Below are 23,531 nucleotides of genomic sequence, written 5' to 3' on the forward strand. Positions count from 1 at the left end.
AGAACGTGAGCTAATATACTCTGTGAGGTATGCACAGCTGAGTATAAAAATCGAAATATATATGTATGTCACTACATTGAGTTCCAAATATGTTGGCGGGCTTTGTATATACATACCTACAGATAAACAAAACTGCATATACATATTTACAAATATAACACAAATAAACATTAACTTCAATTATAATTCAAAATAGATTTTCAGAATTTATTTCTACCTTTGATCTATTTAACAAGCAAATTTTGTAAAAACAATTAAGCAGAGCCACAAAATTGTTTATATTTTCTAAACACATCATCATTAACGCTTTTGCTAATCGCTATGACGAATTTTTTTTTTAATTGCGATAAAATTTTATTTTTTTTTAATATTTACAAATTTTTTAATACATTGGAATATCACACTGTTTCGGTTGCCATTCTATCTCAGCATTAATTCATGCATTTCTGAAAAAAAATCTTAAACGAGCTTGAGTTGATGGTATCTACAAAGTTTATCGAAAAGTAAGATGTTGCAGGGACGAAAAATCGTGTGAAGCAAGCTTCACAAAATTCTGGTAGGTCACATTCACCACTTACCACAGCAGAATTTGTTAAGCTACCACTGTCTGTATTTGTTATTTAACAATTATTTGTACACTTTTTATTCAGCTAATGTGTTCAGAATTTTAACTTTTACTTTCTAAAACTCCAATCAGTGTATTTGTGCGCTTAAATTATGTTAAAAATTGTATTAAAGTTTTTGGTGTGGTGAAAGTGACCTACTAGAATTTTGTGAAGCTCCGCTGCTTTCCACCGAAGTTTGCGCCTGCGACATCTCTACTTTTCGATAATCTTTGGTATCTATACCGTTTTCGAACTGACGTCAATATCCGCTCTTTTTATGGTTAGCCGAGTTTGTGTTGTGTAAGTAAATCGTAAGACCTAAATTCTTAGGCCGACATCAAAATCTCTGTAAAAGAAGCTTTGCGTAACAGAAATTCACTAAACGGATTTGACGGAAGGCGGTTACTCTTAGAAAAAACTGTTTTAATGTTAATCAATTTGAATCCACGACCTCAACGGTGACTACCAGTGTGTCATGCCGGCGTGCATTGATAAATTATTGTAATAGCAGCAAAAACTAAAAATAGAAAAATCATGTCTGCATAATTTCTTCTCCTTACACAAAGTCCACATTAGCGCCATGCCCCCATTATCATTAGCATATAATTATTTTTTGTCAATATTACATATCGTTAGCTTAATGTGAAAATGTGCTAAGTCACTTTTTTGAAAAATTGTATTTTAATGCAGTTTTAAAATTGAATTCAAAATACATCGATCACAAGAAAAAAATATTTTAATTTTTAATTTTTACGTGCTGTTTGTGATGATGTGTAAATTGCCAAGTCGTCAACTCTTCAAAAAAAATGTGCTAAGTCAACCAGTTAATAATATCAATCTGAATTACTAGTCATTCCTTTGTGCGCGCATTTTAGTTACTTATTTAATTCATTCAGTCTAAAAGTACATGCTTTGTTGTTGTTGTATTAACGATAAAGACACTCCCTTTGGGGAGTGTTACCTTCCGGTAACAAAGCACTATTAAAGTACTAGCCCTACCATCTCGGGAACTATTTATATGACCACATTAAGCCTTATAGGCCATCCCGCCCTCCCCACACCCTAGTTCCATGAGGAACTTGGTGTCGCCAAAGCCTCGGCTGTCAATGAAACAGAATTCGCCACGGGTAGGTGATGTTGGCAATTTGGTTGGAGAAGCTATATATTGCGCTGGCAATCCCTTGAGTTTGGATTCACCCAATTGAGACATGCCTTTGGTGTGTGATAAATGATTTGCACTGACCATAATCTACTTCAATTCTTACATGTCGATAACTACTTTCTTACAGACTAGTTAAAAAGTAGAAAACAATTCAATCTTAAACTTATATAAGCTGTTATTAAAATTAATAACACTACTGAATCGATTTGCTAGATGTATAGTCCTAGTTATAGGTTCATTCATAGCATAATTCGTTTTATTAGTTATTTCGATAAATAATCTATAATGCCAAATATAAGGCAGTGGAATATATGGAATGAACAAACTAGATAAATCGGAGCAATTTATGTTAAAGTTGATTACATTAAAGGCAAGCAGGAGTGAGATACAAGTTCTTCTGTCGTGCAAAGCCTGAAGACCAAGCAATTTGTGCCTGCTAGTATATGATGGGAGGCCACCTGGCCACTGAAGCATACTTAAAACAATTTTTGTAAAAAAATTTTGAACTCTCAATTCTATAGGAGTTATATTCATATAAAGGATTCCATATTATTGAACAATATTCAAGGCGACTTCTGACCAAGGATATATAAAGTGTCTTCTACGTCATAGGGCCCTTAAGGTCACTGGTGTTACATCTACTGAACCCAACCATTGCAGCAAATTTTGAAACAACGAAGTCAATGTGACTAGAAAAAGAGAGTTTGGAGTAAAAAATTACACCCTAGTCTTTACTTTCTTGACAACATGATTAAGAGATTTAGCATTTAGTTTGTAGATAAAATATGTGGCAGTTGTCTTTTTAGAACAAGAGACAACGCAGCATTTGTTTGTATTTAAAAATAAATTATTATCTGCGCACCATCCGGCAAAAGAGTTTTAGTGTTTTATTTCAATCATTAAAGGTGAGGAGTGATGGGAAAACATATTAAGTAAAATGTGCAAAGTCAGGAGAAAAAATTTGTTATAAGTGCGGAAATTGTGCTAAGTCATAAAACAGCTGCTGGGTTGGCATACATAATTTTTTTAAATCTTTTTCAAAGCTTCTACACTCAAAAGCATTGCAAGTAAGTTATTCTCATTCGCAGTTTTGAAAAAGGAAGGTTATTTCAAAAGTTATTCATTTTTTTTCGTCTGCTGTAAAATTTGTAAAAGTTGACTTAGCACATTTTCACATTAAGCTAACGATATGTGCCATAAGAAAAAAAATTGATCGCGTGAAAAGCAGCGCTGAAAAGCGGCACAAAAGCTAAACATTTCAAAAAAGAAAATACAAATTTTCTTTTGCTTAAATCTCTATTTCGAAAATTTGACCAAAAGGATTGAAAATCGATTCGTATTAAAAATTTTGCACGTTCTGTATATAAGCAGATATACATACATACGTACGAATGTGTGTGTCTCCCACTCTCGCTCAGCATTTTCATGAGCTGCGTATAAAATTCGAAAAAACCTCGAAAACAGAATGTTCGAAAATGCGAACGATTTTGCTAAAAATTGTTTTAAAACTTTAGTTTGCTGTTAAACGTCGTTTCGGTAATTTTAAAAATTTCGCCTACTTTTCTTTTTGTAACGGTTAAAGTGCAAAATTTATTATAACTAATTGTGGGCGTTTGTGCCAATTGTTTGCTGTGGCAAATGTTTGTGCATATTTTTAGTTAAATAAAAAATTTCAAGTTAAAAGAATTTAAAACTTATGAAAACGCAATCGTTTTATGCAATGTGAATTTTAATTAATAAAAATGTCAGCATCGGTGCTTAATTGTTACGTAAAATTGGCAGAAAATTGTTCTGGCATTTTGAGTTTAAAATAAAATATAAACAATAACAACAAAAATTGCAGATTCATATTAAATTGACCAAGATAAAAAAAATACACCATTTTATTTGGTTTGATTTTTAAAAATAAAGTGTAATTAGTTGAAACTAGTTTAGTCTTGCAGCAATTGATTGTAATAAAATTGAATAGCCAGAACGTACGCATTTGGGTTGTTTCGAATATAGGAAACGAATTATATGTAGTACTTATTGCCGAAATGATGAGAACTTTTTAGCAACCAAAGATCGGCCTAAGAGGGCTAGGAGTCGGAAGACACCTCCTCAAATTTAGGTGCAGTGCACATTTTTCGGACGCCGAAATAAACTAAATAGTTTGAAAAGATGTAAACGAGTCCAAGTTCGCCATTCAGATCAATTTTTGCAATAAATCAAAGACCAGCAAAGAGGCTTTACCATGTTTTAAGGAATTTTATATGCATAGTTGATTCGGGTATGGAGATATTGACCAAAATGCAGACACTATTAATCTTAGAATGTATTTGTACAGTGAGGGCATAATAATAGGTGGCGCTGTATCGTCACCCTGAAAATCATATTTACACGCCGGCATCATTCATACTTGAAAGCAAAACCCGCTGCAAACCCTATCTTAGCGAAACACCCATACGTCAAAAAAATTGTTCTAAACCAAATACATACACATCGAAAATTTGACGGAAGTACTCCATGGAGTATAGAGTAAAAATCTAAGTAATTGACAGATATCCTTTATACTTGATGAATATTTTAAATTAATTACGGCTAACACTCTGAAGTCAAACATTAAAAGCAAACTTCAAAATATAAGAAAAAAGGAAAGAAAGGAAAGGAAACTGAAAGAAAAGAAGTCGGTAGAGGGCAGCGGATAAATATTTTTACACTGTAAAGGGTTAAAAGAGAGAAAAAGCATTAGAAGAAAAAGAAGGAGTAAACAACTTCTTGAAATTTTCCTAGTTTGTCGAGTAATCCAAAGCTCAGGAAAGACAGCTCTGTCATGACTGCAACGGTTTTTCCTAGATACTTGAAAAAGGAAAGGCTCTTCAAATTGAATTCATTAAAACAGACAAGTTTCATAGATGAGTTTTAAAATTCTTTCAGCACAGCTACTCAAGGAAGCGCTGAAAACTGGACCAGATCGAAGTTCTTCGCTTTATTTTTACTGTATGGTATTCTGCACATTCCATTTGCAGATCTGGTGGCGAAGAACATAGCGTTAACAACTGCAACAAGGCTTAGTGCCTCGGAGCAGCTTAAAACGTGTACACCGATCGTTCCAAGGTGGTGAAAGGAGTAGGGTCTGCGTTATATCGTACCCCGCGCCTGCCAGGCCAAGACTCAAGCTATTAAAAGTGACACAGCTTTCAGATCTGGAAACAACAAGTGCAATACGACATAGAAAGATTCTAGTATTTTCCAAGAGAACGGAGTTATTTTATATGTTGATTTTTGATTCCCTTTTTCAGTTTGGTCGTTAAACGAACTTCTGATAACACTACGGAGTCATTCAGTTTATCTAAGGTCCTCATGGAGCAGCAAGCTTAACCTAACCTAACCTGGCTATACTTTTAGGACAAGTACTTGTTATACCTATCACGAAAAGGAAATGGTATAGTTAATTTGACACGACTCTCAAAATTATAACTCATTAAAGAAGAAGAGATAGACCCACCAAGAGGTATACCGAATAGATAAGGGTGACGATCTGAGTTGAGATATCTTTATGAAATTCTGTCATCGGGTTAAAAAAAATTAGTCCACAAAATTAGGCTCAAAAAGCATATAAGTGCAACACTTAGAGACCAATTGCAAAGCGAGCAGCGCGGCATTCATACGGCTGAGTGGATAAAGGCATCTGCCTTTACGCTAGTATAAAGTATGAATGATGGAGGTTTTGAGTTCAATACTCCGCTCCCGAGAAGCTAGCTGATGAAGAAGTGAAATTCAGAAGCATGCCCTAGTAACCATCGCCGTCTGCAAACTTTGTAATTTTTCTGTAATATAAATAAAAATTATAAAAATTTCGGTTGATAGATTAAGGAGTGCCATAACACCAGTTAAACGGTTATCATGACAATTTGGAGACATGACACCCTTCATGGGTTAAGAATATAATTGAAAGGGACAATTTCATCACAATCTCGTTTTGACAGTTACATAATGTGGATGTTGCTTTTCCCGGGACTTGAACTCAGAACTATCGGTGCGGCAGGCAAGCACCTTGCCCCCACATCGAAGCCTTTATTTCCGGCAGAGCTTTTTATCTAGTTTTGTCATTATTGCGACAACAATTTTGTTAGACCGACAATTGTCGACAATATTCCAATATTGTCACAGTCGAAATTGATATTTATGAAACGGAAAAGTTGTCAGCAACAATTTTCTCTGAGCAGAAAAAACAACAACTACCGCAACAGAAAAATTGAAAAAGAAACTCTGCAATAAAGGTCAAATAAACCAATTGGAGACAATAATTCTGGATGAAAAAAAAAACACAACTGGCAAAAACGGAAAAATCATATAGCCTACTTAAAATCTCGCTTTTGGGACTGCATGATATATTCTAGATACTTTAGAGAAGAACGAAAAACTTTATGAGACCTTTTTACTGATTTTCCTTTGTAAAATACCACAGGAACGCCTATTTGTGAACAGTGACAACGGCAATGCAAAAACTTAACTTTGAAAAAAGAAACATATCCTCTTAAATACAAGTGCGACATTTTTTACCTAGTTTCAATGGATTTTGGCAGAGGCAATTGATAACTGAATACATAGTATTGTACTTTGCGATATAGCTCAACTCAGTTAAAAGTGCAATTAAACCTATTAACGAGTTAATTCACCTTTCAATTCAAGATTTGTAGGAGGTGTGGTTGGTGTTTTGAACATTAAACGAAAATGAAACAAACAATTGCATTCAAATTTGCAGAAAAGGCCTATTTTCGATCAAATAAAGGTTTTGCAATTGAATTAACTTACATACATACAAAAGAACCCCGCAACGAAAATATGAGACAGTTACGCAGAGCTCCAGTTTGGCACTACAGGTTTAATGAATACCTCCGAACTGGTGCTAATCGTATGCAGAGCGGAACAGTTGAGAGGCACACTTGTATGAACAGCGCTTAAGTCTGAGATATATGAATTTAAATTAATAACTCAAAGACAACGACTCTTCCAGAACCTCCTACGACTGAACCAGTTAATAACGCGTTCGAAATGCCTGGAAGGGGGAAAATTATCATTTATTTTGACATCAGAATGTGTAAAATGTCAGTTGAAAGCACAGCGAGGCGACATAATTGGAACTAGTACTGTACTGCTTCTTTATGGGATAGTTCTGTGCTAGTTCGGAAACGAGTGCGATTCGATGTAGAGCAGCTACAAGTGCCTTTATATTAATATATTTAATAAATATTTGAATGTTTATAGTCCTCTTGAATATATACTCGAATTTATGAATTAGGAGCACATCTAAATGAAAAGTTCATACAAAGGTGTGTACATATATACATACATACGCAAAAAAAAACATAAAAAGATGTGTTTGTAAATCGTATAACTAGAACACAGAAAACGAAAGTCAAACATTTTTTTTAATTGTCAAATTTACAAAATAATTCAGTCGTACAATTTGATTAACGACAATTCTATTATAAATACACTGACGTTCGTTTTAATAGGATCAATGAATTTCGTAGCGTAAAAGTTAATTTTCGCAGAAAAATGTTATAACGAAAATGGAATTAAAAGCTTTTTTTCTGTCAATGGCCGGTCCGTTTACTTGTCTTTGAACCTCAAAGGTACAAAAAAAAAAAAAACAATCACGAACAGTTTTATTCAAAGAAAATCAACCAGAAGGAGAACGATATTAAGTTCAATGGGGGGCTGAACGCCAGCCCAGCCGTGTGATTATTTTGTTGCCAATCAATAGTTTCTATTTGATTATGTTGATTCAGTGCGCGATTAAAATTGTATAAGATAAATACAATAAAGATAAAATACAATTCCATAAAAAGTATTGACTAACTTAATTATTTAATTGGCGCTTAACCGTTTCAACGGATGTGGCCGTCAAACAAGGCGCGCCAGTCGCTTCTTCGCTGTGAAAACTGACGCAAACTGACGCCAAGTGGCAACAAAAAGGGAATTTGAATCGTTTTCAACCAGATCTTTCAAGCGGAGTGGGATCCGCCCTCTGCCTCTGCTTCCGTAGGGGGGGGGGGGGGGGGTCCAAGAAGAATACTTTCTTAGCCGGAGCATCATCTTTCAAGTATTGACTAACAATAAACGTAAATGTGTTTCTGAATAGAGGGTAAAAACAAGATATTTTCAATTGAACTCCTAATAATTGGTTCCAGCATAAAAATAATATACGCGAGTTAGAGCTAATTTATAAGTGAAGAACAGAAAATGTTGTATCTATTCAGGTGAACGGAAGTGTTCATATATAGAGGTTGAAGCCAAACAGGATATCACCAAACAAAAAATACCCCAAATAACTAGCAAAATAAAACTAAGGAAAACTCACAGATGTGACGTCCACATATGTATATACATACATATATTGTCTATATCTAAAAGGCAAAGCTATATTAACGAAGCAAAGTGTCAAAAAAGTAAAAAAAAAAATTGCAAAAGAGCAAAAAAATATATGCATTCGATAAAATATATAGAATTTGTAGTTATATGCACTTATTTGTGGACATTTGGGTATATATATATGTATGGGAGCTAAAGAAAACACTCAAATTTATAAAGGCCTATGAAAATATATACACGTCTTTTATATACATACATATATCACTCCTAATATATGGAGCTTTAGCCTGCCTAATGTTACCTCTTCCAACCTGCACCTCCGGCAGCAAGTTATCTCAAAACATATACAACAAGTTTTGAATACAAGTAAAATTTCACAAACTCAAAGTATTCCCGCAGGGACAGTTGGAATTCTTGCTCTCAATTTTATGATGCATGACAAACAATTCACATTTCAAATATTTTTGGTGACTAATAAAAAAATTTAGTTAGATATATTCCTTGTTTTAAATATTACTTAGCAGCATAAAATTGCTGGTAATTTTCGTTCTTCTTCCTTTTTATTTATAAAAGTACCACCAGGGTACAATGAAATGCTATCGCAAGAGCATTAGGAAAGGTTTTTTTCTGGCGTCATTTAAATATTAGAAATTATTTACGTCGGCATGCGTACATCATACATTTTTTCGACATCTTAAAATATCTATTTTAATATAATTTGTAGTTACTTTGGAAAAATTTCGCCATGACTTTTACCTTGGAATTTCCTATTTATAAATATACAGTGGTAGCCGGCAAAATAAGAACATGCTGATTGACAAATGAGTGAAAAAAGGGATTAACAGCAAAAGTTTAATATCAAAAAAGTTAACAGAAATCACAAAAAGAATACTTAAAGTAAATCGGTTGAGAATATTTTTTGGCTTTTATTAATTATACTATTAATTTGGCGCTATATACCTTCAGGTATGTTTAGAGCGCACTTACCTTTCAATTTGTGGCATAATCCTTACGTACTTTGATGTAACTTTTCCGAGACCTTCGGTATCGTAAGCTAGCACACTACCTCCTAACCACGGCGGCCGCTTTAATGTTTGCTAGCAAAATAAAAACTTTAAAATCCTTAAAATAGAATATAACGAAGAAGAAGAGAAAGTGCTTGCAGTATAGTATAGACGACTAATTCAATGCAGTTCCATCTTTTATTGACTGCCAGTTCGAAGACGTGCTACCTCTGAAGTCGGTTAACTTTTTTGATAAAATACCAGCAGGTAATATATTGAATTTGTGCTGAAATAGGGAATTTTCGAACCAAGCGAGATGAGGTAATCTGCTTCTAAAGGGCCATATGCTCACGATTTTCTTACGCAGCTCTCGAGAAATTTCTACTACCATTTCTAAAGAACATTATTAACAAGTCTACACGGCAACTCTGGTTTCGCTAAGATATAACTGATTGCGCATTGTTTTTGTTTTTTTTTAAGAAAAAGTGACAATTTGAACCGCAAACAAATTAGAAAAGTTAACATTAATTGAAATAAATTAAAATTCAATATTCTATGTGTATTTTGCACCAATTAACATGCGTAAACAAATCTTGGCTGCTTCTTTTTCCATACAACTAAAATAATTATTCCTATAATGTTTACTTAAGAACTGCATAGGGCATCTAATAAAAAAAAAAAAAAATTGTTCGATATTTCCGTCAACATGAGAATAACAGTGCAGGCTGTCGATATGACAGATATTTATCTCCGCAAGCATTATGAGATACGGCACCTGACAACACAGCCGTATGATGCCAAAAAACACAAGCACGACCTCAGTGAACTACACAAACAGGCGTCGGACCTCTATGCCAGGAATTGTTCAGTGAATCATGTACTCAAAGAACAATACCCATAACTTGCAGAAGAGGAACGCATACTCCCCAGGGAAACACGAGTCACTCTAGCTCAACTTCGATCTGGATACCATAGCAGGTTAAACACTTACCTATCCAGAATCAACCCCGACATACAAAACATATGCCCTGCTTGTAACGTGTCCCCACATGACACCAACCATCTCTTCAACTGTATTGTGGAACCAACGCCTCTAACACCCCTCTCATTATGGTCTACCCCGGTTGAGACAGCAAGTTTCCTTGGACTCCCGTTAGAGGATATTGATGGCAATTTGTGATAGGTCGCAACTATTGGAAGGAGGGAAGCACTGCTACAACAAAAACAACACCATGACAGATATTACTGTGGCACCGCGATCACAAGAACAAAGTAGTGAGCGTCGTGAGCGCATGATGTGCGAAAATACTCTCATCTGTTGCCGCAATGCCAAAATGAAGGGAAAGGAAACACGCGAATGTTGCTTATAACTAAAAATTATATAGTCCTGATTTTTTAAACATAAATAAAAAGAAATTAACAAAGGCATAAATAATTGAGTACAAAGCCCAGCGAATTTGTTAGATTTTGATTTATAATAAATAGAAAAATAACACAATCAAGCAAAGATGTCTAAGTTCAGATGTAACTGATCGTTATATACTCAGCTGTGAGTCCTATTGCATAGTTCATTTTGTACAGGATTTGGGAAGAATACATTCAAAAGTGTCATATCCTCAGACTTTGCACTCAATATATTAGGTTTGGCAATTTAGAGCGCATTTCCATCATATTGTAAAACAAATGAAAAAAAAATTATTATATTTTGAACTGCATAATTTTTAGAATACTGAATTTAAGGCCACTTACAAAATCTAGGTTTTTTAAATTTTTATTGCAAAGAGTACTAAAACTCAAAATCTTAATAAAAAAAAATGTGTGCAAATTTAAACAGCCTTGCTTTCAACAAAACACAAGTATTTTAATGTCATACAAAAAAAGTGTGTTAGAAATTAGCATAAAATTAAATACACACTTAAATGAAAAATATTAACATAGTTTTATTTTATTAAAGTTTTTTGTTTTCAATTGTTTTTTTTATCGGCCTATTGATGAGTGATTCAAGGTTCGATTCAAGGTTCGATTCGTGCTCATAGCCAGCGTGCCTAAAGCGTACTGAAGATGATGGCTTAGCACCCTTCGAAATAGATCTATCTGTGCAGCTATGGTGGGTGGTCTGAAAAAAAAACAAATTCTACCTACTATTCCAAAAACAAATTAAAATGTCTCAATAATAGAAATATTAAAAAAAAAAAAAACAATAATTATCATAAAAATTTTAAAAATATTTATGTTTAGGGTGAAAAATTGTTTACATGTTAACTAATTGTTATTTTTGTCCACAGTTCCTGAAGATGATCTCAGAATGAGATCGAAATATCGACCAAATAAAATTAGAAATACAAACATTTAAACTGTGTTTCAATTTTTTAAACTGCCCCGAGCTCATCAAAATTTAATAAATTATCATAAAAATTATTGTTCTGGCCTTGAGCTCGAATCGAACCTTCAATCGTTAGTTGGTTTCCTTTAAAAATAACACAGAAATTCCACGTCTTATGCAAGCACAGACATCGTAAAAAGTCATTTTCATATATCCACTGTAAATTTTAAGTGTGAAAAAATTTTAATTAAGAGGCGCGACAGATTGGTATCAATATTTTTTCTTGTATTTGTTTTGCTAGCGCTTAGGATAAATTTGTGTTCTTGTGCTACTTATAATCTATAATCTCCGGACAATTACTGCCAATTAAAAAAAACCATTAACCACATCAATGCCACAAAATCGACGAAAGACTAAAAGCATTTATAACAAATTAAATTATATTTAATAGAAAAAACAATAAAAAGTAAGCCAAATTTCAATAATAATAAAACAGAAAAATAAAAATAGCCTCAAAGTACAACTGCCGAATTGATTGAAATACAAGTGAAGAGCGCAAAATTTATTTATTCATATACACTAAATATAAGAATTCAAGTAAATAAACCAAATATAGTGCACAGAATATAAAAAAATAGATGTTTTGTGTGTGACAGTGGGTTAAGAGAAATATTTGAGCAATTTAAGTGAAAAGGTCAAAATTTTTGCCGCTATAAAATGTCGTGCTGCGGTCAAATAACAACAATTCGCTCACCCATCGAAATGGGGAGTCAGAGTGAAGTTTTGAAGGTAAATTTTGTTTTTGAAATAAACAAAAAATAAATAAATAACATCTACATTGGTACTTTAAAAAGATTAAGGCCCACTTGCAGAACACCAAGCTATATTTTTAACTCAGAGTTAATTTGAAAAATCTGTCAACAATGTATGATTTAACCCCTCATGTCAGGTTAACTCTGAGTTAAAAATATAACTTTCCATTCTGTAAGTGGGCCTAAGTGATATGAACAGTTTAAATATTTCAAACCAAATTTTTGAGAACAATATTTTTTCTGGTATTCTCTAAGTAATTGACGTGAAATTTTTTATTTCGTTTAAAAGCCCTGAAAATTTATAACATTCAACAATAATATATAATTTTGATGAAAGCTATTTTTCTCTTAAATTTTACGTTATTTCAAAATAAAAAACTTTGTTGATAAATCTCTTTTAGGGGTAAATTTCTTCGAAGAACATGTCCCAGTGCAGCTATGTAGATTGTTTGAAACAACATTCATCACATAAATCGCAATATATGTACAACAAAATCCATTTTTCTGGATTTTTCTGGGCCAAATCAATCATTTTCTATAAATCCATAAGCAATAAAGTTATATCCCCGTTTTTTGATATAAGCCTTCTTCTACGACTTATTTTCTAGCGACAAGCGGGAATGATTCGATGCGAGCCCGTTGAACCTTATACCATCCATTGAAACTGTAACCATCCAGCATCCTCCTTCCGTGATCAAATGATTAACATAAAATTGTCCAACTGTTTATATGAATGATGGTAAATTGTAGATATAATAGGTACGCATTACAACTAGCCCAAATATGGTAGTAATCCCGTTCACCATCTTAGAGATTTTGAATTAAAAAAATTGATTTCGATCATTATTCTAAGACACGATACTGGGTCTTAGTATGCGTCACGGGTAGGTGAGGTTCAACATTGGGTTGGAGATGCTATAAATTGCGATGGTAACCCCTTGGAAGTGTTGCTCTACACACCCCCTTAAATCTCTCCAAGTTAGCCTCCAGAACATTGGCTTTCGAAGTTCGAAATTGAATCCTCCTTATATATGTAAATTTATTTTTGCATTCGATTATTGTTCTATTTATATATGTTTTTTTAATACGTTTAAAAATTCATAATTTCATATCTGGTTGTATATTTGCTTTTTTCTTTGCAAGTTTATCTAAGAGGCCTTCTGAGTGTTTTAAATGTAGACCTTCGAAAACATTGAAAGTGCTAAATTACTCAGCTAGTTACACAAAAAAAAAAAAAAAAACTGTTCGTGAATCTCGTAATGCGACACATGTACTTCCAGAATTGGCTTAGCTGTCCCGATTCGTCCCTAACCTCAAAAAACGCCTAGTCTTCACATTCGGCCAATTTCGCTAGCGGATTCGTACCCAGCACATCAAAATACAGTTGAGTACATGCGTCGCATAACCAGATCCGTCCACTTTTCTAATATGGTTGGGCAATTTATCACTTAAAATTTTTTCGAAGATGTGCTTTTGGTCTATTTTAAAACTTCTTAGATAAGCTTACAAAAAAACAATTGTGCGGGCTTAATTTTTTTAATTATAAAGGGTCCAATTTCGAAGTTTGTCAGAGACTTACTTCGAAAAACGGGAAAGTAACTTCGTTTCTTATAGATCAATCTCTCTTATTATTTAGAGTTATTTTTATTATTCTATTCTTAATAAATCTATTATTTGTTTGTTTACTTACTATTTTATTTTACTGTTTTTTATTTTTTCGTTATATGTATATGTCAACAACAACAATGCTCAACGAAATCGGCAAAATTCGCAAAATAATTTCTATATACGCGCCATAAACAATTCCTCCCGCATTCTTTTAGTTAAGATACGATCCACGATCAGACATTCACCGCAGGGTAAAACAGTTAAACCCTTAACAATGACTTTCACATCCCAGTAAATGCCCAATTTAGTGTGTACATATTGTTATACTGCATATGCATATATACATAAAACATACATTTAATGTAAATACATATCTACTTGCAAATGTTGACATTACATAGAGACATAAGTTTGAGTGTGTTTTTTGTTATGTCTCGCATTGTTGGGTCCTGCGTCATGTTCCTATTTGTTATACTCTGTGTATCGTCTATACAAAGTTAGTTCGAATCGTTAATTTCGAAAACTGTCATCTCGTTGATTTTATTTATAAACTACATAAAACATTTAAATTGTTTTATGTGCCTGCAGGTCTAGGTGAAGTGATTTATGCAATCTAGTAAATATTTACATATGTACATATATATGTACACAGTATGTGTATGAATTACAAGATTATAAACACAATGTGAATTAGCAATTAAAATGCAGAAAATTAGCTGACAAATTTTTAAGCCAAAATTTTGTAAATTTATTTGAGCATGAAATATTCCGTTTAACATTTGCAATCGCATTCATTCGCATTTCATTGCCATTCCATCGAATCAATCATTTGTGTAGTTCATGAATGACTTATAAACAAACATAATGATAGATAACGAATTAGACAAAGGTATCTGCGGCTACGGGGAAAAACTATACCCTTTATGCAAAAGAGTTTGAAGTATATGCCGAAAAAGTGAATATCTTAATTAAAGCTTACGATTTCTTCTCGAACACAAGCGAGAATCCGAGACCCGAGAAATCGAGAGCTCTGCTTCTCGCGAGATTCTCGTATCTCGAAATACTCGTAAATCTCCCTTCGTGCTCCTAATTGGCGTCGGTTATCGCAAAACAGGCATAGCTGGCTAATTATTGATGTTGCTGTTGATGGCTTACAATATCTGCGTAATATCCTCACGAATCGCAGTAATCATTGAAAATTTGCAAAAAAGAATATTAGAGTATCTAATTTGTTACGAGTCGAATGCAAACAACAAGTCGAAAATTGATAATCTATTATTTTACCAAACAACTTTAGCTTATCGACTAATCAATTAATCAATAGCTCTAAAAGGCATGCAACAAAGCCTCTTGCTCGGCTCAACTAAGAATGTCATGATAGTCCAATTGTAATGATCATTTAAGTTTATTAGTTATACCGCAGATTATATCGACTGCTTTGTAGAATATCAACCTACATATCGGCCGCTGTTTCAAAAACGCCCGATCTCAGTAAATCTTTGAAAATTGCTCTGTTTCAGAATTTGTTACAAAAACGCGCAATCTGAGCACAAATGCAAATATTTATATATTCAAACATGTTACAAAGGACCTAAATGAAAAAAAATTCGGACAATCGAGATATTCCACTCAGCACTCGATATTGTCTGAACAGGCAGTACAGGTCTTTTATCTTATATCTATTCATGTTCATGGGAGGCATTATAAATTTGAGTTGTTTTTGCGCGTAATAACATAAAAAGCACATTAAAAACAATTTTATTGGAAGCTAAGTATGGCAGCTTGAGTTGAGAAAAAGCGAATGAAAATAGAAAATTCATATTCTTTTAATAATGAACAAGAGATTTCCATTTTGAAATCTTTGAACGTTTGTTTATAATTTTCATTCATATATGTCTTCTCTGTGAGGTATTGTGGTACATTATGCTGTAAAAATTTCAAAAATTAAAAAAAAAAAATAAAAAAAAATTACTTACATAAATATTACGAAGTATGCATAAATATAAGACTGCCTCACTTTCAGTACAAAGAAAGGAGAAATATACCTACTTAGTACGATTAATTTGGGGAATCAGTTTGGAATCTCTACCAACATATTGGTTTTTATTTAGCTCGTTTTAAAGATGTGGGTCAAATCTAAATGGCATTTGACCCTACCATAAATCTCATCAGATATCTCTGTATTTTCAAATTAGAAATTATATTCTCCCGAGCTGAGATTCGAGATCAAGTCATCAGATTTCTAATCCGGCACGCCTTCATTAGACTTTGACTGCGTCCGTTTGTATGCCGCTTAATTCAATGTCCATAATAAAATACAAAAATTCAATAAAAGAAAGAAAGAAGTCTAAACTAATTATTCATCATTTTGTGAATGTAATATATGAACGAACAGACAATTAAATCCAAGATCATAAAAATATGATAATAAAAAATCGGATCAAAATTTGTTATTATTTTCTCGGTTTTGGGTTATTTGTAGCGAGGTCCAAATGCGCACTTCGATTACTTTTCCTATATTTTTGAACGTGTTTTACCAGTCGACCGCCAGAGTAAAGTTTTCAATAACCTTCCGATATTATCGATAGTTTTTTTGAAAATTGACAGTTTGTTTATATAAAGGTCGAGCCTTTCAACTTTCGTTTTTCTAACTAGGTACTATCTAGTTTTTTGTCCATTGACTCCGTTCAAAAATATTTATAATTCTTGCTCTTCCACTTTACTCTTTAAATGTGATCATTAACCTGCGTTGTTGTTCATGTTGAGGTTTCCTAAGTAAACAAAAAACAGAAACAAAATTCCAGTTGGAACCTTAAAGTTGAAGCACTCTAATGCACATACACACGTACACACCTATTTATGTGTGTGAAAGTCTAAGCACTAAATGACAGCTGGTTTATTACATTTGACGTAAGTTTACGCAAATTGTGATGCAAAATTTTGAAAACTAAAAATACTCTAAACGAAGTATGTATGTATATACATAGTTCTTTAAGTGCAATACGGGTTTCATCAATCATTTAAATATACACCATTTAGAATTTCAATTATAAATAGATTTACATACAAAGTATGTATGTATTTATTGTGTTTAAAATAATTACAAAAAATATTAGGAACGTGTTCATGAATGTGATTGGCTTAGGGTTTGGAAGCGCTGAAGAGCTGTCTGAGGATATCCTCGAAAATATCTAAATATCTTATGAAGATATAGATATATGTAAGTAGTTGAGTAGTTTTTTTTATTATTGTTTATAATTAACATGACTAAATCCTTTATGTAGGCATGTTTTGTTAAACATTTTCTTAATTTGTGACGTAATTTTAGTTCGATATTAAATCGTCATTTTTAAGGAAAAACAAGTAAGGAAGGCTAAGTACGGGTGTAACCGGACATTACCTACTCAGCTGAGAGCTTTGGAGAAAAAATAAGGGAAAATCGCCATGTAGGAAAATGAACCTAGGGTAACCCTGGAATGTGTTTGTACGATATGGGTATCAAATGAAAAGTGTTAATGATTATTTAAAAGGGAGTGGGCCTTAGATCTATAGACCAAAATGTGGACCAGGGTGACCCAGAGCATCATCTGTCGGGTACCGATAATTTATTTATATATGTAATACCACGAATAGTATTCCTGCCAAGCTTCCAAGAGCTTTTGATTTCGCCCTGCAAAACTTTTCCATTTTCTTCTACTTGATATGGTAGGTGTCACACCAATTTTACAGTTTTCTCTAAAGTTATATTTTGCGTCAATAAACCGATCCAATTACCATGTTTCATCCCTTTTTTCATATTTGGTATAGAATTATGGCTTTTTTTTCATTTTTCGAAAAAGTGGGCATGGTCATAGTCGGATTTCGGCCATTTTTTATACCAAGATAAAGTGAGTTCAGATAGGTACGTAAACTAAGTTTAGTAAAGATATATCGTTTTTTGTTCAAGTTATCGTGTTAACGGCCGAGGGACGGTGAACTGTGTATAAAAACTGGGCGTGGCTTCAACCGATTTCGCCCATTTTCACAGAAAACAGTTATCGTCATAGAATCTATGCCTCAGCCAAATTTCACAAGGATTGGTAAACTTTTGTTCAACTTATTAAATAAGAAATGGCGGAGCCACGCCCATTTTGAAATTTTCTTTTATTTTTATATTTTGTTGCACCATATAATTACCGGAGTTGAATGTTGACATAATTTACTTATATACTGTAAAGATATTAAATTTTTTGTTAAAATTTTACTTTTAAAAATTTTTTTTAAAAACTGGGCGTGTTCGTCATCCGATTTTGCTAATTTTTATCTGGCACATATATGGGAACAGAATTTCATCATGATATCTTCAACGACTGCCAAATTACAGGTTGCAAAACTTTTAAATTACCTTCTTTTAAAAGTGGGCGGTGCCACGCCCATTGGCCAAAATTTTACTAATTTTCTATTCTGCGTCATAAGTTCAGCCCACCTCCCAAGTTTAATCGCTTTATCCGTCTTTGGTAATGAATTATCGCACTTTTTCGGTTTTTCCAAATTTTCGATATCGAAAAAGTGGGGGTGGTAATAGTCCGATTTCGGTAATTTTAAATAGCGATCTGAGATGAGTGGCCAGGAACCTACATACCAAATTTCATCAAGATACCTGCATCCGTCCGACGCACCTGGTTAAATAAATTTCTTTTTTCGCCCGGATTATTTTGATATATAGAAGTCTATATCTATCTCGATTAGTTTATGCCGTTATGGATTATCGTTATGTGAACAAAATTAATATACTCTGTGAGCTCTGCTCAGCTGAGTATAATAAAGCTAAACGGATTAAAGAGATTTCATTGAAATATAGAAAGATCATACTTTATGATCTGAATATCATTCATTGAAATTATTTTTAAGCATCTTTCGTGAACTCGCTCGGTTCTATGTACACATTTAGAAATTTCATCTTTGGACTTTCGTGTGCCTAACGATTTAGCATTCCTTATTCTGCATGAGTTGTACAAAGAAAGCTCTTTATTATCCAATCACTCTCTACAACTTCGTATGGATTAGCCCCACTTATTCGTATGCCACCTGTCGACTCATGAGCTACGAGCCATTGATTAATTTTCCTTGCGCTGCCCATTCAAAGTGATGTTCATTAATAACGCTTCGGTCGTTGTTTTTTATTTTGTCACATTTACTCGTAATTAATACTGAATGACCATTAATATGTCATCAATGAAGATTTATGCACAATAAAACGTATATAAAATTGTCTAATAATAATTTATTAATTTGCTAATTTCCTAGTGTGGTCATTCCTTATAGGTGAGCAAAAAATAAATAAAAAAATACAAGGGGGAGATTTAGGCCGAGCTTCTCTTCCAATTTGCGTCGTGCTCCTTTTCATTTTTCCTACAAATTGGTGGGAACGGGCCTAAATATTTAAGGAAATCTGCAAGGCGGATAAGTTTTCACTGAGAAGCTTTTAATGCTAGAAATACACTCGGAGAGTTTGCCAAATCGCTGCCGAGGGTCAACGGCGCTTAAAAAACATTTTTTCTAATTGAAAAAACTTGTGTATAGAATTTTTGATGTTGCTTTGCCCGGGATTTCAACCCACAATCTTCGGTATGGTAGCCAGACACGCTACCACTACATCTCTAATTGTCTCCTACACTTTTTACGCGTTTATTCCTACTGTTTATGCTTTTTGCCTTTTGTTTATTACACAAAAAATTAGTATGTGCAGGTGGTATTGTGCTCATCAAGCTAATCAAAGAGTCTCCAATTAGCTGGTGTCCGTATAAATAATGCAGCGTCATCTTGTCTGGTTTTAAGTTTACATGAAACTAAATCGAACTTGCTGCTCTTCTACTCTTGCTTACCATGCTTGGATTGTATGAGTCGTGTGCAGACCGAATATAGTTCGACTCCTGTGCAAGCAAGTTACTACCTCTGCGGTCGACTATTTGAGAGTCGAAGATAAATTTTAGGACAATGCAGCACCTGACTCAAAAACCCTTAGCTGAACCACTTAGCTATTTAAGTGCAAGCTCTCATAAGTTATTACATTTATCACTCATCAGTTTGAGACGTTTTTTGGATAGGCTCATTACTCAGAAAAGTGTCCCCTGAAATCAGCGAGTGTTTCAACTTATATAGCTGTGAATGGTTTTAAAATTTTCTGGTTTTTTCCTTATTCCACGAACAACATCAATACGACATAGAACGCATAAACCGTACATACATACATATTCGTTGTTTATACATATTTACATTTTTCAAAATCACTCAACTTCATTTCAATACTTATAAGAACTTTTCCCTTTATCTCTCTTCCCAACTTACATAAACACCTTTCGCATGCTACCACTTTTCCACGCAGGGTCCCGATCAAATACATGTTTCAAAATTCTACAAAGAAGCCAAAAATGGCAAATTCATCAGTTACATTACCGAAAATGTACGTACATTATATCAAACATTTCGCGAAGGTGCCTATGCCTCCAACAACGGACCATGTTTGGGCTGGCGGGAGACACTCACATCACCATATCAGGCAAGTCAACATTTATTTATAATTTTTGTGAGATTCTAAAATAACAAAATCATTAATATTGTTTCTTTTTCTTTATTTAAAGCAGTGGATCAATTATGACGAAGCTTTGTTGCGCGCCAAAAATTTCGGTGCTGGCATGATCGCTTTGGGTGCGCGTCCCAAACAATTGGTTGGCATTTACTCGCAAAATCGTCCCGAATGGATTCTCTTTGAGCAGGGTTGTTATAGTTTTTCGTTGGTTGTTGTACCTTTATACGATACATTGGGACCAGAAGCGTGTGCATTCATTATGCGTCAAACGGAAATGTCTTTAGTCGTTGTTGAAGATGATGCAAAGGCTTTGATGATCTTGGAAAAAGCGCCACCTACATTAAAAATTATTGTTTCGATTATGCCAATACGTCAGCAAACTCTGGAGCGCGCCCGAAGTCGTGGCATTCAAATATTTTCCTTCATAGATGTAGAGAAATTGGGTGCTAAGGGTAATCATCCGGAAGTACCACCAGTTGCTGATGATTTATGTACCATTTGTTATACGTCCGGTACAACCGGTAATCCAAAAGGTGTGATGCTAACACATGGTAATGTTGTGGCCGGTGTATGCGCGGTGATCTTGCAAATGGGTGAGTCAAGAATGTCACTTCTTTTTGTTGTTCTATTAATATGTGCACCATCAATCTTTTTAGGTGAACACCGCATACGTGCCGGTGATGTGATGATATCGTTCCTGCCGTTAGCTCACATGTTTGAGCGCTGTTGTGAGAATGGCATCTACTATGTGGGTGGTTGTGTAGGTTTTTATTCAGGTGATATTAAGGAGTTGACCAATGATCTAAAAATGCTAAAACCGACAGTTATGCCGGCTGTGCCACGTCTATTAAATCGTGTTTACGATAAGATACAGAATGAGATATCTTCTTCGGCTATTAAGCGTACGCTATTCAATATGGCACTGAAGGCAAAAGAGAAGGAGCTATCGCGCGGTATTATGCGACGAAATGGTTGTTGGGATAAATTGGTTTTCAAAAAAGTGCATCAAGGTAGGACGTGAAGAACGTAAAATGTCATCGGTAGTTTTTTTTTATTGCTTTTATTTCAGCTTTTGGTGGAAATTTACGTTTGATGGTTGTTGGCTCGGCGCCGTTAGCCGGGAATGTTTTAACTTTTATGCGTTGCGCGCTTGGCTGTTTGGTGTTGGAGGGTTATGGCCAAACTGAGTGTACGGGCGCCATTACGTTAACCGTACAGGGTGATTATGTGCCCAATCATGTGGGTCCACCAGTGTCCTGTAATGCTATAAAGGTATGCTTGACTTCATTTGAATGTCTTCCAAGTATGTTGTTTATAATATTTCTATCTTACAGTTGGTGGATGTACCGGAAATGGAATATTTCGCCAGTCAAAATAAAGGAGAGGTGTGCGTACGTGGTTCTAATGTATTCCACGGGTACGTAAAAAGATGTGCACTGTAAAAAGCTAAGGTTTCTTTACCATACTCTTCCCACACAGCTATTACAAAGACCCAGAGAAGACTGCAGAAGCCGTTGACTCAGACGGCTGGCATCACACAGGAGATGTTGGTATGTGGCTTCAAAATGGCACGCTACGTATCATTGATCGTCGTAAACATATTTTCAAGCTCAGTCAAGGTGAATACATTGTGCCGGAGAAAATAGAGAATATATACACCTTGAGTCAGTACGTAAACCAGGTGTATGTCTACGGTGAGAGTCTGAAGGTATGTTTTACTGTTTTGTTATATGCATCAGATTCTTCTTAATAAATCGGTCTTGATCTTGTTAAAATTGTTGCTGTAACATACAAACTATTATCCAAACTTTTAAGTAATAGTTCTAACGTCCGACTTTTCTGTTTTTTATTTGTTTTGTGCTTTTAGAGTTGCATTGTTGCGGTTGTCGTGCCTGATGTGGAAGTTCTCAAGCAGTGGGCCAACGAAAATCATGTTAGAGGCACACTTTCCGTGTTGTGTAATAATCCACAAGTAAAGGAGCTCATCATGAACGATATGTTGAACTGGGGAAAACAGAGTGGTCTGAAATCATTTGAGCAGGTGAGTGCAACACAGTGCATTAATGCAAAATAAGCGCAAATATAATTTTCTATAATATTTTTGTATGCTTCAACTTATAGGTCAAGGATATTTACCTGCATCCTGATCCATTTTCGGTACAAAATGGACTACTGACGCCTACATTCAAAGCGAAACGACCGCAATTGAAGAACTATTTCAAGCCACAGTTGGATGATATGTACAAACATTTAGATTAAAACTAAAATGTAACAGCAAATCAGTTCTGGAGCTGAACTTGGTTCAGAGACAAACAAAACGGAATCAGGCAATAAAATCAAAAAAATTGCCATCTCGAAGCGCTGCAGGGAACGTTAAACGACAAACAATGTCAGAGAGTGTAGTTATATGTATTGTATAATATTCCACAATAGAACACAGAAAAAAAATTAAAACAACGGGAGTGATCCATTAAGGATTTTTAAAGAAATAAACAAATATAAAGTTTACAAGAAATAAAAATTGGTTAGAGAAAACCAATTTCGAGAGAGAAACACTTGTCGATATGCAATTAAAACCAAATATTATTACCCTGCTGCAATTAAAATGAGGAAACTATTGATAATTAAAAAACCAGTAGCAATTAATTTAATCAAATAGCTCACCACTTTTAGCTTTAGAAATAAAAGTTTTTAGAAGAACATAATATTTATATTAATATAATTGAAAAATGTGTGTAAATACTTAGTAGGCGATGTCAAATTCATGCGTATTTAGGCAAAAAATTAGTCGAAATGTTAGGAAATGAATTTTAGAGATTATGAAACAAAGAAAAAAGGTTTTGATTTGATTTATAGTTTAAAGCAATTATTCACTGAATTATATACCAAATATTTCGAATATGTAGCTTTAAAATGTGAAAACATGCGAAATGTTTAAAAAGAGCATGATTTATATTCAAGAAAAGGGTTTAAGTACATTTAATATATTTTAAAAATTCAATAAAGTAGCAAAATACTATGCTTTACACATTTACACAATCATGTTTTAAATTTTATTTTTTTTGAAAAAATCTATAAATTGTTCTACG

At 33.9% G+C, this 23,531-nt stretch overlaps 1 protein-coding gene across 7 annotated transcripts in view; it reads left to right on the forward strand.

Annotated features, from left to right (window-relative positions):
* LOC137252629 (long-chain-fatty-acid--CoA ligase 5) overlaps positions 1-22,899 on the forward strand; it is a 39,326-nt gene extending 16,427 nt beyond the window's left edge. Inside the window, exons 1-11 of one of the 7 annotated variants that reach the window (XM_067788628.1) lie at positions 3,292-3,511; positions 11,906-12,243; positions 14,090-14,125; positions 20,239-20,412; positions 20,498-21,035; positions 21,099-21,452; positions 21,512-21,714; positions 21,777-21,859; positions 21,922-22,150; positions 22,310-22,483; positions 22,564-22,899. In XM_067788628.1, the coding sequence (XP_067644729.1) occupies positions 12,172-12,243; positions 14,090-14,125; positions 20,239-20,412; positions 20,498-21,035; positions 21,099-21,452; positions 21,512-21,714; positions 21,777-21,859; positions 21,922-22,150; positions 22,310-22,483; positions 22,564-22,701 (2,001 nt within the window). In that variant the 5' untranslated portion in view covers positions 3,292-3,511; positions 11,906-12,171 and the 3' untranslated portion in view covers positions 22,702-22,899. Of the gene's footprint in view, positions 1-3,291; positions 3,512-11,264; positions 12,244-14,089; positions 14,126-20,238; positions 20,413-20,497; positions 21,036-21,098; positions 21,453-21,511; positions 21,715-21,776; positions 21,860-21,921; positions 22,151-22,309; positions 22,484-22,563 lie in introns of those variants that run through there. The other 6 variants (XM_067788631.1, XM_067788632.1, XM_067788630.1 and 3 more) reach the window with 6 other exon arrangements.
* Positions 22,900-23,531: the final 632 nt, after the last annotated feature.

This window comes from Eurosta solidaginis, chromosome 5, assembly GCF_040869045.1.
Source record: "Eurosta solidaginis isolate ZX-2024a chromosome 5, ASM4086904v1, whole genome shotgun sequence".
NCBI lineage: Eukaryota > Metazoa > Arthropoda > Insecta > Diptera > Tephritidae > Eurosta > Eurosta solidaginis.